Source organism: Aquila chrysaetos, chromosome 8 (assembly GCF_900496995.4).
Source record: "Aquila chrysaetos chrysaetos chromosome 8, bAquChr1.4, whole genome shotgun sequence".
NCBI lineage: Eukaryota > Metazoa > Chordata > Aves > Accipitriformes > Accipitridae > Aquila > Aquila chrysaetos.
The window spans coordinates 45105957-45121579 of NC_044011.1; the positions used below are offsets into that span (position 1 = coordinate 45105957).

Sequence of the window (15623 nt, forward strand, 5' to 3'; positions counted from 1 at the left end):
CTTATATCTTAAGCCCAGTTTCTTCAGCAGTTTCCTTCATCTCATTGCTGCTGGACTTTGTACGCCTTGTCTGCAACGTGTTGTCCTTTTGAATTACAGATGGAAGACTGAGTTGCAAAACTGCAGGAACCCTAGACTTCCACAAAGAGATTTTGCAGCCAAATATAGATGTCCAATTCCAGAGCAGGATGGCAAATTTCCCATGTTATTTATGGGTTTTGGAGAAGTATTATTTCCCAAATATACTTCCCAAATATCCAGCACTTATATAGCTGGATGTTGCATCAAGCTTTAGTTGAGTAATAAGTTTTGCATTGCTTTGTGCCCCTCATACAGCCTCGTTAACAGATAGAGGTCCTGTCCTAAGTGCAGTATGGCTCGTGATGCGTTGTGGCAGTCAACTGTATATCATTCATGCAAGTTGGGCGGTATATTTTTTCTAGAAGCCCTGTTTAGTTTTTCTTATATTGCTGAATTGTGCCAGAATAGAGAGTTCTCTTTACTCAAGCCCGCCACGTGCTGTAGTAATTTTCTAAAGTCAGTTTGCATTCTATCTCCTAAAACCAAGGCTGACTCGGCTCTACCTCTGCAACCTCTAACTTGCATGTATCTGTCACATCGAGCTAGTATGAATGATATGATCTGCCATTTAAATCTTTAATCAAGTTTTTTAATTAAAAGAGCTGCAAAACATTACCATTCACAGGTTAGATCAATTTTATGCTTTAATTTGTGGAGTGTAAGAGAATGGTGAGGATATTCAAAGACTTTCTCACTTCTGTGAACTCATTCTCCAGGTACTGGCAGGATTTCAGCACATCATTTTGTTAAAGTTGCTGTTCCCAGTGACTTTAATGGTACCAGACACATTCCTCACCGACTTCTGTTTGCCCTTTTTATCAAGAGCTTAACATTGCCCTTTCAGGGCATGTTTTTGCAATCATAAATAGGTTCTTTCTGTTCACACAGTTGTGGTCTTGCAAGTGATAATGGGCAGAGATGTTAACTTTGAAATGTTTCTTACAGAATAAGTAGTAGCAGCCAAAGGTGAGGATGAGATTCTCAGTGCTTCGTTAGCACAGATGTACTGGGAAAAGGGCACTAAAAGCCCTGGAACCAAGCATATAAAATGGGATTCTTGGAAGGAAATGAAATCTGCCACCTGCCTAACAGGGGTAACAACGGGAAAGGTGTTCTAGGGAATGCCACAGCCTTACAGCATTCATTCAAAGTGGCACTGTTGTCACAGGCGACAGATAACTACCAGTTCTCATCTGGAATGTATCTCCATGGTAAATTAACCATCACCACCGCAAGTGTCAGCATACCTGCAGTCGCATAACCTGCCCCTCCTATGTTGACTAGTACTCATCTGAAAGCAGCCACCTCCAAAGCCTTTTCCTGCTGAAAGTGTTTGGGTTTTTCCAACTGCTGGAATCACATTTGCATTGTGCTGGAGACTCTGCCTCAATCTTCCTTCCTCCCTGCCACCTAGCAGCCACATGAATTCAGTTGCATTCAGAGCTTTTGATGACCACCAAGGAAAGAACAAGATCTGGTGGATTAGAACTTTTTTTTTCTGGGGCTTTTTTCCTGGGGAGAACTGATCTCTCTATGAAGGGGAATCTGTTATTCTTCAAATTTTGATTTGTTGCTTGTTTTTTAGGTAGTGAACCGAGCACTGATGGTCTCGCTTTTGGAGCGGAATATGCTGTGTTGCAGCCTCGCGGCAGGACTTCAGCTCTTACGTGCTGGCGTGTCTGCAGCATGGTACTAGGAGCAGGCTATGTTACAGGGGGTGAGAATGCAGCTGAGGTCATACCTCATGCTTTTCTGTGAGACTTCTCCAAAAGTTATCAGACTGAAATTGCTTTTTGGAAAAATGGAGGGTAACACTGTTGTAATCGGGGCTGTGTCAGTAAAAATACTCCAAAGTGAATCAAGTATCTGTTTGGTTAAGTCATGCCTGCCTGCGGGGATGCTGCTTTCTTTTGTGTTAACAGCCAATGCCCCACCATAAAGTATTATATCCAAATAGGTTGAGGTGGAGGACTAGGTGTATTCTGGTTGTACTGTTGCTCTGACTTCTGACACGGGCACCATGTGGCTGTGGAAATTCACTCTCATTAGGGCCGTCATACTTTGCATGTCTCTGTACTTAAGACATTTGTGACTCGATTGCAAGAGCTGCTCGGTAACCTGCAGCCAATTACTTCAGTTTCTGCTGTGCCCCAAAAATCAAGTCTTCACACACCCCAAATTAACAGGCCCTTTTTCTTTTTTTTTGGCAGCTGTTTTGCCATGTTAGCTCTCAGAGGGGTTGTGAACATTAATTAATACTCACCAAGCACTATGTAAATATTAAGTATTAAAAGTATATGAATTTATATAGCACTTTAAATGCTATATAAATTCAACCTCAAATGAAAGCCCCTATCCAAAGATTTATAAAGAGCTTGTACATTTTGGCCTGGGGAGAAAGAAGAATACCTCTTTTTTTAAGAAAAGGGAAAAGCTTAGCTCAGAATCTCCTGTTATTTACTCATGTATTCATATTGCACAGTAAAATATGTACATGAAAATGTATCAGTTTTCAAAAAGAAGTTTTTCACTCCATTTTCCAACTAAATTTGGCCAAGTTGAAAAGAAAATTATATATGCCAGAGGAGTGCAGTAAAAGAGATTTAAGGCTTTTCAAATACTATAAAAAAGAGACTGTAATAAGTGACTAGTGGACCAGTCAGCTGTTTTAATTAAAACTGGGCTGCTTATTGATCTCTCATACAGATTTACCCCCATCTGCAACATTTCAGCAATATTCCCTTCAACCATTTCAGAAAATAGCGCTCGTAAGAGATGCTAAAGAATATAGAAGTTGAGAATGGGAAAGTTTTATAACTATGCGACATTTTGTACAAAGACGTTTGGTTTTTTAAAATTTCTTTTTATTATTTATAATAAGGTGAAATAAAACCAGAGTCAATGCAAATTTGGCACAGTTGGTTTTAAAGCCAGAAACGTGCCCTTAAATAGCAGCCCCAGCTGTGGCACGACATCTGCACTGAAAGAAACCGGTGCCATGCTCCAGTTGTTCAAAAGAAACCGCAGGCACGGCTGTTTCACGCTGACCGGCGTGCAGACTGGTGAAGGTGATGAAGATGATGATGATGTGTTGTCAGGGATATGTGCCAGTTGTTTTAATTAAAGCGTACGGAGAGCTTTGCTGCTTTTACAGAGGTTGGCAGCACGCGTGCCATCTTCTCTTCCAGGTAGTGCCCGGTGAGCACCCGCCCTCGGTGTTGATGGTGGGATGAAACAACCTATGACTGTCATTCAATAGCTGTATTTTAAGGAAAAAAAAAAAAAAAAAAAAAAGAAAAAGCACAACTGCGTTGGTTTTTATTCCAAAACGAGCAGAGCTCGGAGCTTGCTGGTAGCATCACGGATCAAGAAATAGGGGATAGCTGTGCAGAGAGTTTTCTTTTTAGATGAGGAAACCGCCCAGCAAACCCTCTCCTCGTCGCTGTGGCGGGGAGAAGCAACGAGGCCGGAGGGCTTTTAGTCCACAGACCCCCATAGAGCCCACGGCTTTTTAGGCTCCTCGAGGTAAGGCATTTCACGTGGGCGGTTAATTTCTACAGCAGCCTGAAAATAAAAGAGGGGTGAGGAAAAATCCCGCTGGGGTGTTTCCCCGCCCCGCGTTTCCCCTCAGGGCCTCCCCGCGGCCTCAGCCCTCGGATTCGGCCGCCATTTCCCGGCGGGGCGGGACCTCGCTACCCCCCTGGGCGGGGCAGCTTGCCCCGCGCCTCCTCCTATTGGCTGATAGCGGGGGAGGGCGGGGCGGCTCCCTCGCCCAGACGTCCTTACTCACCCTGGGGCAGGGGCGGCTTTCCTCGGCGGCGCGGCGATTGGCCGCTAGCCGGGGGCTGCCGGCACGTCACTCCTCCGCGTCTACGCGATAGGGTAGGGCGGGCGGGCAGGGGCGGGGCTTCGCCAGGCGGCTCCCGACGCGCCGCCGAGGGGGGCGCTGAGGCCGCAGTAGCGCTTGGGCGGCGGCGGCGGCGGAGGAGGAGGAAGACGGCGGCGATGATGATGGGCTCCGCGCTGCGCTTTCCCCTCCTGCTCCTCCTGGGGCTCGCCGGTCCCGCGGCCACGCTCGCCGGTTACATCGAGGTGGGTTGAGGGCCGGTGGGCGGCCGGGTTTCGGCCGTTAGGGGCGCGCGGGCGGCCGTTGTGGGAGGTGGGGGGGCTTCGCGCCGCTGACTCTTCACCTCAGGCGGCTGAGGCAGCGGGTGCGGCTCCCGCTCCGAGCGGGCTTCCCCCGGGGAAGGGTACCCGGTGCCGGGCATTGTCTGGCTGGTGGGTGAAGGTGGAAGAGAGGCCGTGGGGAAACCGGGCTCCGGCGCAGCCCCAGGTGGGACTTTCTCCACACACACACCCCCAGGGCGGCGAATTTTTGGGGGGGGCGGGGTGGTGGGGTGCGTTATCGCCTGGGGTCACCCTGCAGCTGGGCTGCGGTTGTGAAGGCGGAAGATAAGTGGGGCGTTCAAGGTGTCTCTGCTTGCATGGAAGGACCTGGAGGTTGACCAGCTTCTGTAAGATTTTCTCGGGGTAGGCGGTGATGGGTTCGCGTTTTTCCCTTGTTTTCAGGAAAGCACTCCAACCAAATACCGCAGGCCTCTTATCTGGCCAAAGATCGCATGGTTTAGCAGCTTCATTTCACTGTAAGCATGGGTTGGTTTGGGGTTTTTTTTGTTGGGTTTTGGTTTTCTTTTTTTTTTTTTTGAGAAGTGACCTCTGCATTCTTGGCACGGTGGCAAGAGCTGTGAGCTTCAGATTGGTCTAGAAGCTTAAAAGAGTATTAGAGGGCAATTTCATAGAGAAAAACCTCTGTTAAACCAATCCATTTGGCTGCTGTCTGCTTGATAGATCCCGAATAAGTCTCCGGGTTTGAACTGTTTTCTTATCTTTCGGAGGGGATGCTTCAGCCAAGTGTAAAGGGTGTGCGCTTAATACAGAAGTGGCTTAGATGCTGCAATTCATATATATATATGTACATACACACACATATATATATAACATTTGTATCTATATATGAAGGTAATTGGAAGGGGGAAGATTCTAACTTTATCTCTAAACCCAAAAACTTTGTGTAATCTAGCTATCTAAACAACAAGACAGATAAGGAAAAAATCATGTAGATTTAAAAACTTCACACTATAACCTATCTATTAGAGCGAAACAAAGAGCAAAGTACATGCTGAGCTTCAAACATGGCACTTAAATAGAGTTTAATAATCTGCACCTGAGTGGTGTTTGGAAATGCAAAACAGCTACATCTGTTTTGTATAGGTTCTGGGTTATTTAGGGGTGGATAAAGAACAGGCTTGTGGCTACTTGTGAATGGCTTGATTTGACAGTTTAGAGTAAAATTTAACAAGCTTGGTTAAGCAGAACCTCTACCTCAGTGCAATGCAAAAATCTGAAGCCCTAAGCTGGTGGTAATTACTAACTGGCAATAAGCGTGGTTCTTTAATATTTTTAATGTGTTGTGTGAAATTAGTGTAGTCAATGACTTTTGCGTATTCAGCTGCTATTGAGGAATGGTATTGCACCTACTTTGTACCAATCCTTCTGTTAAATTTCTATAACTCAATGGAATGTGGTGATAATTGTCTTTGGAAAAACTTGTGTGGAGGTTATCTTTCAGGAAAGATAACTTAAGACTTGGTAGGGCTGCTCTGAGGGCGTCTAGTTAATGCCAAGATCAGGTTACTTGGCATTGCCTTGGTGGTAGGGGACTATCCTGGCTGCTTGGAGGTGGCCGTGTTAAATCTAATCTCTTGCACCTGTTTGGAAACTCCTCCAGCTGTAGGTCACTTCCTCTGTCATATCCGAGACAAATTCGGCTGCTATGCACATCCCTTCTGGAGGCTGCTGCTGCTTATGGACGTGTGCTACAAAATGCCAAGTCGGAAAACAAATCTAGCTGTAATTTTATTCTGAAGCCTTGTGTCTGTCTGATGAAGCAGATCCCAGGATTCGCCAGTCACAGGATTGGCGAAGGGTTTGGCACAGAGGGGAGAGCGGCAGTGTCGCACCTTAGCACCCCAGGAGGAGCTGGCAGCCCCAGAGAATGGGGGTGTTGACCCCTTTGAAAAGGATTAAAGTGAAACTGTTCCTGCCTCATTCTTTTTTGGAGGATTGCAATGCCTGTAATAGGGTTGGTTTTACAGGCTGTGGGTTTGCTCCCAACCTGCAGCGGTCTAGTCTTCACTGACACGCATCGGTACTAGTGTGGGGTTATGTTAGTGCACCAGGCTGTCCTCGGTGCCTCTTCAATCTGTTCAGCCATTCCTGCAGCAGAATTTGCATCCTCTGAAGGCACAACAGCTACCTTAATCTGCTGACAGAAAATGTCAACTGTGACATTTTAATTCTTGTTTTTGCTGCATCCTCTCCCATTGTCTTGTCTGGGGGGGACTGCAGCTCTCGAGTCTTTATTGCTGCCAGATTTTCGCAAGAATAGTATCTCGATGCAGAGCTTAGGAAGTGAAATGGTTACCGTTCTTGGTTTTTATACTGCGATTGTTACTGGATGCTATCCAGTAATGTGATGAAAAATGTGCAAGAGATTGATATTTTTTTTTTTTTTTCTCCCCAGTAATAAAAGATGATGTTTGAAAGTGTACTGGAGTTAAGGAAAATGCGTAGCAATGTCTTCAATTACTAGTTTAGTTGGATTGGCACGTCCCATTAGGTGGATTTTCCTTCACTTGATTATCGTAGCTACCAGTCCCTGTCCCTAGAACACCGGGTAATCTTCTTAGCGACTACAATTTGTTTTTCTTTCTTTCCTGCACAGAGGAAGGGGAGTGGCAGATTTTTCTTTTTTAAATTATTGGTATGTGAACCTTTGAATACAGCATTCATGAGGGCTTGTTGTCGGTGACAGTCAGTCTCCCTTTCAGATTGTCGTGAGTTGATGGCAGATAACCTTTGACAATCTCTCTTCCAAATGAATTCGAATAGAAGAGCTTAGAGAAACCATTGATACCCAGATATTGATGTTTTTCTTTCCATCATAGTATGTGTCCTAGGGTTATGTCTGAATTCAGTGACTGCTGTGTTTTGCTTGTGAAGTCCCTGAGAACTTCAAATAGGACACTGATGCCAACTGGAAAAAGAAAATAAATCTGTTCTAACTTGATCTGTATTCCAATGATAGACTACTTCTGCTGTGCCCTCAAGGCCTTTAAAGGTGCAAAGTTTCTTTTTATCACTTGACCTTTTTGTATAATCAAATCTGAGGCGATGCAGACTCGATACTGCTTTTTTTAATCACGTTTGGTTTTAGTGGTCTTTTTCCAAAGCTATCTTGAATGCTTAGGTCTGTTACCTGCCTGTTCCAAATTACCAGGATCTGGGGTGAGAAAAAACACAAGTGTGTTTTACAGCAGAGTTGTGGGTTTCATGGGTGTTTTGGTTGTTGTTTTTTTTTTTTTTTTATTCTTAAATTCTCACCGACAAAAATATCAGTCTTGTGCCTTTTCTGCAGACCTTAGGGACTTCTAATTGCCTGCTGCATTGAACAAAGAACTCCACCTAGGGGAAATTTCCACTTCTGTGTTGAAGTCCTGAGTAGAAACAGCTCAGTAAAATTCCAGCCTTGAGCGTGTGGCCTTTAGTTTGCTTTCAGATCCTAAAACTTCGCTTGCCAGTAAGTGTTAGGAAATATACTTTCATATGAAAGTGATAATATGTAGTGCCTCTTCTAAGCCTCAACAAAAGCTTCTCTGAAGCAGAGATACGTATAAGGAAATAAAGCAAATCAGATGGATGTCTGATACTGCAGAGAGGCTCTGGAATTTCTGCTGCATTGTAGAATGCCACCTGAAGGTAAGCTCTGCTCTTTGGAGAAGGCCTTCAGCTCTCCTTGTTTCACATGTGAAATATTTATGACCTCTCTTAAACGTTATTTAGTCATTAATATCTCTACCAGGGATTAAATGAATTTTTTGTTAATATGTTCATTGCATTGCCTGAGAGTTACTCAAAACCTATTCTGTAGGTGGCTTTAGCTGGATGTGAGCTTTATTATAATTACATACTGCCCCTCCTTCAGCACTTCATAGTGCAAGGAGGGATTAATGCAGCGTCTGTGTTCTCTATACCAGTTGGGCTTCTCTCTAGATGTTGCTTATAAAAATTCTGCCTTTTTTCCTATGTATGTGTCTTTTGGAGGCGTATGGACTCAGTCTTGTAAACATAAGTTATTTTGACTGTAGCATCTACTTCTACAAATGTACTTAAACCATAACCTTGTTCTTCAGTTGAAAATAGAAGAGAAATACACTGTCCCCAACTAGATCTTTCTTGTTATCTACACTTTGGCATTTCAGACTCTTCTCATTAACTACTTAGGTTTTCTAAATTGACGTAATCCTTCAGATGCTTGCTCTCATGCTACTTACATGCAGTAAAACTTAGTGTCATTGATTTTTAGTTCATGCAGTCAGCACCTCTGAAACATCTTGTTAATTTAAGATGATGCTTGCTCTTAATTGGAATGCTTCAAATACTTGCAGTGGCCTAGAAACCACTCTGGTAAGGCTTCCAATTCAGAACTGTATTTGAACTTTCAAGATTGCCCCTTTTTTTCTCCCAAAGTGTCATCTACACCCATAATGGGCATGCTCTGCTTTCTCTACTAGCAGCGAGTTTGTCACAGGCAAATGGCATATCCTATCACAGGTTTTACCTTACTGTTTACCTTAAATGGAGTCCTTAGGGCACTTTGACTATATTAATTTTGTAATTTCCATTCCAATATTTTCATTTTTTCAGCTTTTTGCTGTAGGTTCCAATAAGTCTCAGATTTGTGGGAGTAGGGAGAGGAAATGGATTGACAGTGTTGTGCAAAGTCTCAGTGTAACTCATATATAAAATTGTCAGTTTTCTCTTTATTGTGGATTGACCAAACTAGCTTACTTCTTTCTTTCCTCTGGTTCAGGAGAGCTGATGGCTCCTCATTGGATACAGTAGGCTAAAAGGTAACTTTAGCATGTTACTACTGTTATGTAAATAGGGCAGGTTGTACTTCAGGTTGGGTGCTATACAAATGAACCTTCACTCCTGAGGGGCAGCGTACAAGGAAATGTGCGTTTCACAAGAAACAGTTTGTCTGGGTTTTTTTAGAGTAACTTCTTAAAGTCAGATTTGCACTTCCTTTAATTTATGAATCCCTGCAACTGTAAGCGGGGATGTACTCCACGTGCGCATCTTGCATGTGGATGACGCTTTTTTTTAACTTGTTCAGCGCTAGATTTACTACCTGCACCCCCACCTACCTTCTCAGTTGGAGTTAAATATCTATTTCTGACTGTGCTTTCTCTAAGCTCTACTCCCTCATGCAAGAACATGGGAAGTCCGCATACAAAAGAAGAGAGAAGTCAAATTCACCTTGTAGCATGGCTTTTAAATGGTCCATAAGTTCCAGTGCTTGCTCCACAGTCTGGCTGGGTTGATGTTGAAAATGCGAAATTTTTGGCTTTATGTGCATTTGTAAAAGTTTAAGTTCCCACTTGAGATGGATGATCAAAATGCTGATGTTCTGCAAATGGTGTTAAACTAATCTTTCTAGCAGCAAAACATGGCCTGCTTGACTTTATGTAATCAGGTGTCCACCTGATCAGAAACGCATGCGGCTAAGCTGCTTACCAGCACTTCATTTTGAAGTATTACAGTGGATGTGTTGTATATAGCCAGTGGGGAAAAGAATGCGTTCATTATTTTTGAGAGATTGCCCCATATATGTATTAAATTTAGTTATAATGTTTTGTTGTCAGATTTCGTGCTGTCAGCCATGATCATGTTCTTGTACAAATTTGTACATTGCAGACCTTCATTTTGGTTTATATCTTCAGCAGTGTGCTAGTCACTCTTAAGCAGTGTGCAGAGTTAAATGTTACCGCTCTCCATGGCGTTTGATGTTTTATTTCCCTTTCCATTTTCATTGGCGACAACGGAAAGTCAAATCACGTGTTGGTTCTCTGTGTTTCGTAATGGAGAGAACTGATGGATGAGGCATGGTCCGGAAAGTCTTTTGTTTTCTGCTACAGGCAGACTTGGTTCCTGAACGTGTACGTATGTATTTCTTCATCTAGTTTAGAGAACAAGACTTGATTTCTCCTGGCCAAACTGGCACAATAGTCTGTGAGGACTGTTGGTGCTGTTATTGTTGGGCCACCACAGTGCTTGTGTGCTGACTGCAAGGATGATGGCTTCACTCGAGGTGGTGTTCTCTGCAGATTTTTTTTCTGAAGATGATTATGTTATGCCATGCAGTAACATCTTTTAGCAATGGTTTGGGGGAAGTCTTGGCTCTCAAGCCTGCTGAACAGTGTCTGGCTACAGAGTTTAGTTTAATCTTCTTTGCGGTACCTTTCTGCGGGATTTCTCTCCTGAACCTTTGAAAGTTTCGTGAGTTATTTCAACTACTATGATTTCCTGCACAGGTGAGCAGTACAGCAGGTTGCTGTGGCTGGACAAGCCCTTCAGTTGATAAAGTGGGCTCTGAAGTTGGTATTCTGTGCAGAGTGTGAGCTTCAGAGAAGTTTACAGAGGAGACAGAATCAATAATTTGTTTGGCTCAGATGGCTTTTCTGTGTTTAGAGACTAACTGAAAATCATTATGAAATGATGACTTTGAGTTCAAGTTTTTCAAGTCGCCAAATATAAAGGCTTAAAAATTGCCAGCAAAACTTAGATGCAGCCTGGAAAAACAAACAAACAAACAAAACCACCCCAAAAAAGCCCCCAAAAACACAGAGGGTGGGAGCTGACTTTTCTTTCCCAGTTGTCTCAGTAAAGCTTTGTGTGTCTTAGCTCCGGGGTAAGGCACTGAGTCATCAGTAGTGTTCACCTCGACTATTGATAATGTGACTAATACATGGTATCATGCAGAGGTGCAGCGTGGATGATAACTGTGCTTCAGCACTTGGATTCCAGGTTTTGGCTCAGCGACAGGGATGCATTTAAGTAATTTTGTACAGTAAGCTTCTCCCTATAACAAAATTACAACAGTCAGAAGTGTATTTTGATTCGGGTCAAGGACAGAGACAGACAGGCAGACACGAGCACACAGAGATGGCTGGGGCCGTGGTTCCTCCTTACTGTAACAGTAGGTTGATACTTAGTGAAGTTTCCATTTAAGAGTAGCTAATTATCTTCTTACCAACGACTTCATGTTTAAATAAAAGTAGTGTTTAACGTTGCAAGTTCCCTTACTCATTTAGGTCTTTTTTCTTCCAACAAACACCTTGTGCTTAGGTTACGTTTTCAAATGTCTGATACGTTCTGAGGTGTTGGTCAGTGTTTGGGGCTTTTTAATACTTGCAGTAGAGAGAGTTTTATTATTCTGTTAACTCTCTACTATAACAGGGGCTTGCATTTTCTCACGCAGGTGCTGTGCTTGGGTTCTTTAATCTGCCACCTCAAAGCACTAAATAGTGAGGAGACCTCAAAAATCATCTTCTGATGGTGTTGCTGCAAAGATGAAACAGCGGTTTGGTAAACTACTTGGTACTTTCCAGGAGTTGCCCTATGCTAACTTCAGTGCTGAGATGCTTAAATCAAAAGCCAAACATTTGCATTTTTAATCTTTGGGCTTTTCTTTAAAGGCTCTTATGTTATTTTTAGCTCCAGCTTCCTGCCAAAAGCTTTGTCCCTTTTCTTTTGGATTTTGGCTTGATGAATCCCACTAGTTATGATGTCATTGCATAGTGTGAAGTGACAGCCACAAAAAGAAAAATCTTGCCTATACCATCTGTTACAATAAACATTATGCACTCATGTTAGATTTCAAGCGGATTTGGATTGCATATTCACAACAGAAGCTGGTCTCTGCTTAGACGTACGGTAACCTCCAGCATAAAGCTTTTAATCACCAAATTCTCTATATGAGAATTTGGACTTGACACGACATGTTGCCAGGTGTAAGGTAAGTAGTAGGGTTTTTTATCGGTGTTTAATCTTTTCCTATTAATATTGGGACTAGTAACTTGCCAAAAATGGTCCTAGAGGAATCTGCTTGAATTAGTATAATTCACTAATACCAAATGCTGGTTGACTTCTTACGCTGGTAGTCTTACAATAACTGTGGCCTGAAATAGAGAGGGGCAGATTTGCTTTAATCTGCTAAGTATTCCTCTCAAAAGATTAAATGCAAAATGTTGATTCAGACCTGTGGTTTGAGTTCCCAGTGAGTGTATCGGCATTTGAACATGAGTCTTTCTCTGCATAATTTATCAAAGCTCTAGCTGAAGAAATTGAATTTGATGTCTATTTCGTTTTACACAGCAAGGTCACATATGGGTTTAGAAACCCTAAAGAATGAAATGGCGTCAGGATCCAAGCTAAGCACATTAGCCTGTGTAACGGTTTTGGTCAAAGATTAATTCTCAAGTGTAGGGTATGGCAGTGCTTGTGCATGTACTTAAATGTTGCCGCCTGTCAGGAAAAAGGGAAACTGAGAAATTGAGGGTGTATGTTATCGTGGAAACCAGTTATTGCTCTTGAATGGAGCAGGATGCTCACAGCTCCCATTTGGACTGTTGGAATAAGATTAAGTGCTTCTAAGTAGTTTGAGTTGCAGGGTTTCAAATAACTGCTTCATTTTCTAAGTCTTTAAGTAGAGCCTTGTAGCCTCAGCACTGGAAATGTCAAGCAGTGGAGAAGGTTTTTTTTCCTGGTAGCCAGCCAAAAAAGTTGGAATTTTGTGTTTGCGACATATTGGTGCATTAGAGCTCAGCCTTCGGATGCGAATGTACACACGTGGATCTGCAGGCTTACCTGGGCAAGAGCCAGACCCCAGAACAGGCCGAGTGAATTCTTGACGGGGGTCACGGAATGAAGTTAGGCTGTTCCTGTGGATGTGTGAAGCTTGGGCCTGGGACAGAGCATCATGTCACAGCAGAAGAGACTCACTGCAGGCTGTAAAAACAGGAAAAAAAGTGTTCCTGCCCCCATCACTCCTGATAAATGCTGTGTTGTTCAAATTGCATCAATACTTGCTCTGCAACAAAGCTAGCCAGTATGTGGATATTCTGTTTAGGGCAACAGCCGCTTTCTCGGAAGCAATTTACCAATAACAAAGGCAGGAGATGAATGGCCTGCCAGAGTGCAGGCTTGATGCAATGTAATATTTTGCACTGCTGTATCCCTGTGTTGTCCGCAGCTGGCTTTATGGTCTGAATCGCAGCTTGTGATTTGCTTAGGTCCCTCACCTTCTGGCTATGTCCTTATGCTTTTGTTTTTATTGGTCTTTTCGTTGTATGCATGTACAAGATAAACTTGAGTTTGTGAATAAGAACTTAGACTAATCACAAGAGCTGAAACCTATTACCTACATTTGAATCCATAGTAGTGTATTTTATACCTACTGTTTTAGATAAATGCTTACATCTTGCTTCAGAATGTCTTCGTTTCTCAGGTTGAGACAAAGAAAGGAACATCAACCAGCTGATCAACTTTAAGTCCTTTTGCTTTCTCTCCCTGTCCAGCAGGTCCTTTGCTCAGCAGTGTGGCTCCAAGGAAAGACTAATGAGAAGAGCCAGATTCCTAATGTAGCAGGGCTGTTAAGATGGCAGGAAATCTTTCAAATTTGCTTAAACGTAAAATGTGCAGTACAGACAAAAGGCATTTTGAAGTTGAGGCTGAAATTCCTAGGGTTGGATGGATTTGTTGCACTCAATTATATTGAGCAAGCTTTTGCAGCTTGCTTCACATGGGAATTAGCGTGATGAGAAGAATACTTTTCAAAGTATAACTGTATGGGAGGTTTTCCACAGGGCATCTATAGCATGTTAATTCCCCTTTTCATTGGAGGGCACTGACTAGAATACGTCATTGTAGTCCTTTTGTAATAGAGGCTGATGTATTTCAAGAGCATTACTGTTCTGAAATGGCCAGTGTCATACTTTTTAGTTGCTTGTATGCAAACAGCTAAACTGGTTGCTCCGGAGAAGAATATTATGAAGATACCCACAAAACTTTGGGCTGCAAGCTTCATCTATACTGTAGAAGAGAAGTGAGGACCACTGCTTTCTAAGACTCTAAATGGCCTCTTGCTTCAGGCAAAAGCAAAGATGACTATACTTCATTTGCCTTGCTGTCCTTGGTTTCAATTTGGCTTTTTGTGTTTTCTGTCACTATCTTTAAAGGTTTTTGCAAAAAGCTAAATAGTTATTCCCCATTGTATAAGTGGCTGATAGCTTTACTCATACTGTTCTGTTACTTAATAGTCTGTGATTATTAGATTTATTTTGATCATATAACTGAGGGCATAACAAACATTTAGCCGCAGCTGGTAGCAATGTCTTAACTGTCTAAGATGGGCTTAATGTGCACAGCTGTTTGTAGCTAAACTTTCAGCAGCTATTCCCCTGGTGTTGCCTTTGAGATGCATTGCCACTTAGATAGTTATTCATTTTTTTTTTTTTTTTTTTTTTTTTTTTTTTAAAAAAGTCAGTTTACTGACTTGCCTGTAAGCTGCTTCTCATGTTGTAACAGGGGGCTGGTAGATTTTTACTGTTATAGCAGCTAGCTTGAAATGCTCCAGATCAAGTAAAGCAGAGATTTTTGTTTTGTAATATTTGCCTTGGGATGACTTCTGTGCTTTGGAATATCTCTTCAAAGACATCTCTGAGCAGCATCCATCTATCAGTATTTATCTACATCACATCTAGGATGACGTTCTTCGGTGATGAAGAGGATTAAAATAGTCATTAAGCTGCAAAATACACCACATGTCATGTAAAGTACAAAATAAAGATACAGACAGACTGAACATGCTGGAGTGGTACAATCTGTTGGAATGCATCAGGATGTGAACATCTTTAACTTGAGCCAAACTTCAGATATCTAGCAGAAAGATGAAACTGGGGCCAAGTTTGCATATGGAAACACTTGGCCTATTGTTGCCTGCGGACACGCTTTCTTGCTTTCCTTTTCTCACCTGTCTATGAATGGATAGTTGGTATCCTCTGCAGCACCTTGGCTCCCGAGTGAAACTTAAAATCGAGTGCTTAGCAGTATTTGTTAGGATACTTCCTGTAGTGGTGAGAACTAACTTTGGGAACAAATAGTGGCCCCAAAGCAGAGGACTGTTCTTATTATTCCTGCCTTTCTGGGCTAATATTCACATCCCTTTTATTGATAGGTATAACTGTGAAAATATAGACAACCTCTAATGGAATCGTGCAACTGGATAGTTAGTCCATTTGTCTTTGCTGTCCAGGCTTTAGAATTGCCACACACCCTTGACACACATGAATTCATTTTGTGCCGGTAACCTAACCTGTTTTCCTTCTCAAACTGGTATTACAATAGGATACAAAAATTCTCAGTGCAGTATTCTTGGAGTCTTCTAAATGTTCTTAGCCTCATAACACAAATACATCTAGTACTGGTATCGCTGCTGTCTGGGCTAGCTGGGGATTGTGCAGGGAGAGGCAGCCTCAGAGATGATTAAGACGTAGTCTGTTAAGAAGCTCATTTGGGCTCTCAATGATTTTATTTTATTTTTATTTTTTAAGATGTCCAAAGTGAGGATGTGAGAATGA

General features: G+C 42.6%; 1 protein-coding gene across 5 annotated transcripts in view; it reads left to right on the forward strand.

Annotated features, from left to right (window-relative positions):
* The first annotated feature begins 3986 nt into the window (after window positions 1–3986).
* APLP2 (amyloid beta precursor like protein 2) overlaps window positions 3987–15623 on the forward strand; it is a 48565-nt gene continuing 36928 nt past the window's right edge. For all 5 annotated transcript variants that reach the window (XM_030021891.1, XM_030021892.1, XM_030021893.1 and 2 more), the window contains exon 1: window positions 3987–4173. In XM_030021891.1, the coding sequence (XP_029877751.1) occupies window positions 4087–4173 (87 nt within the window). In that variant the 5' untranslated portion in view covers window positions 3987–4086. The remainder of the gene's footprint in view (window positions 4174–15623) is intronic.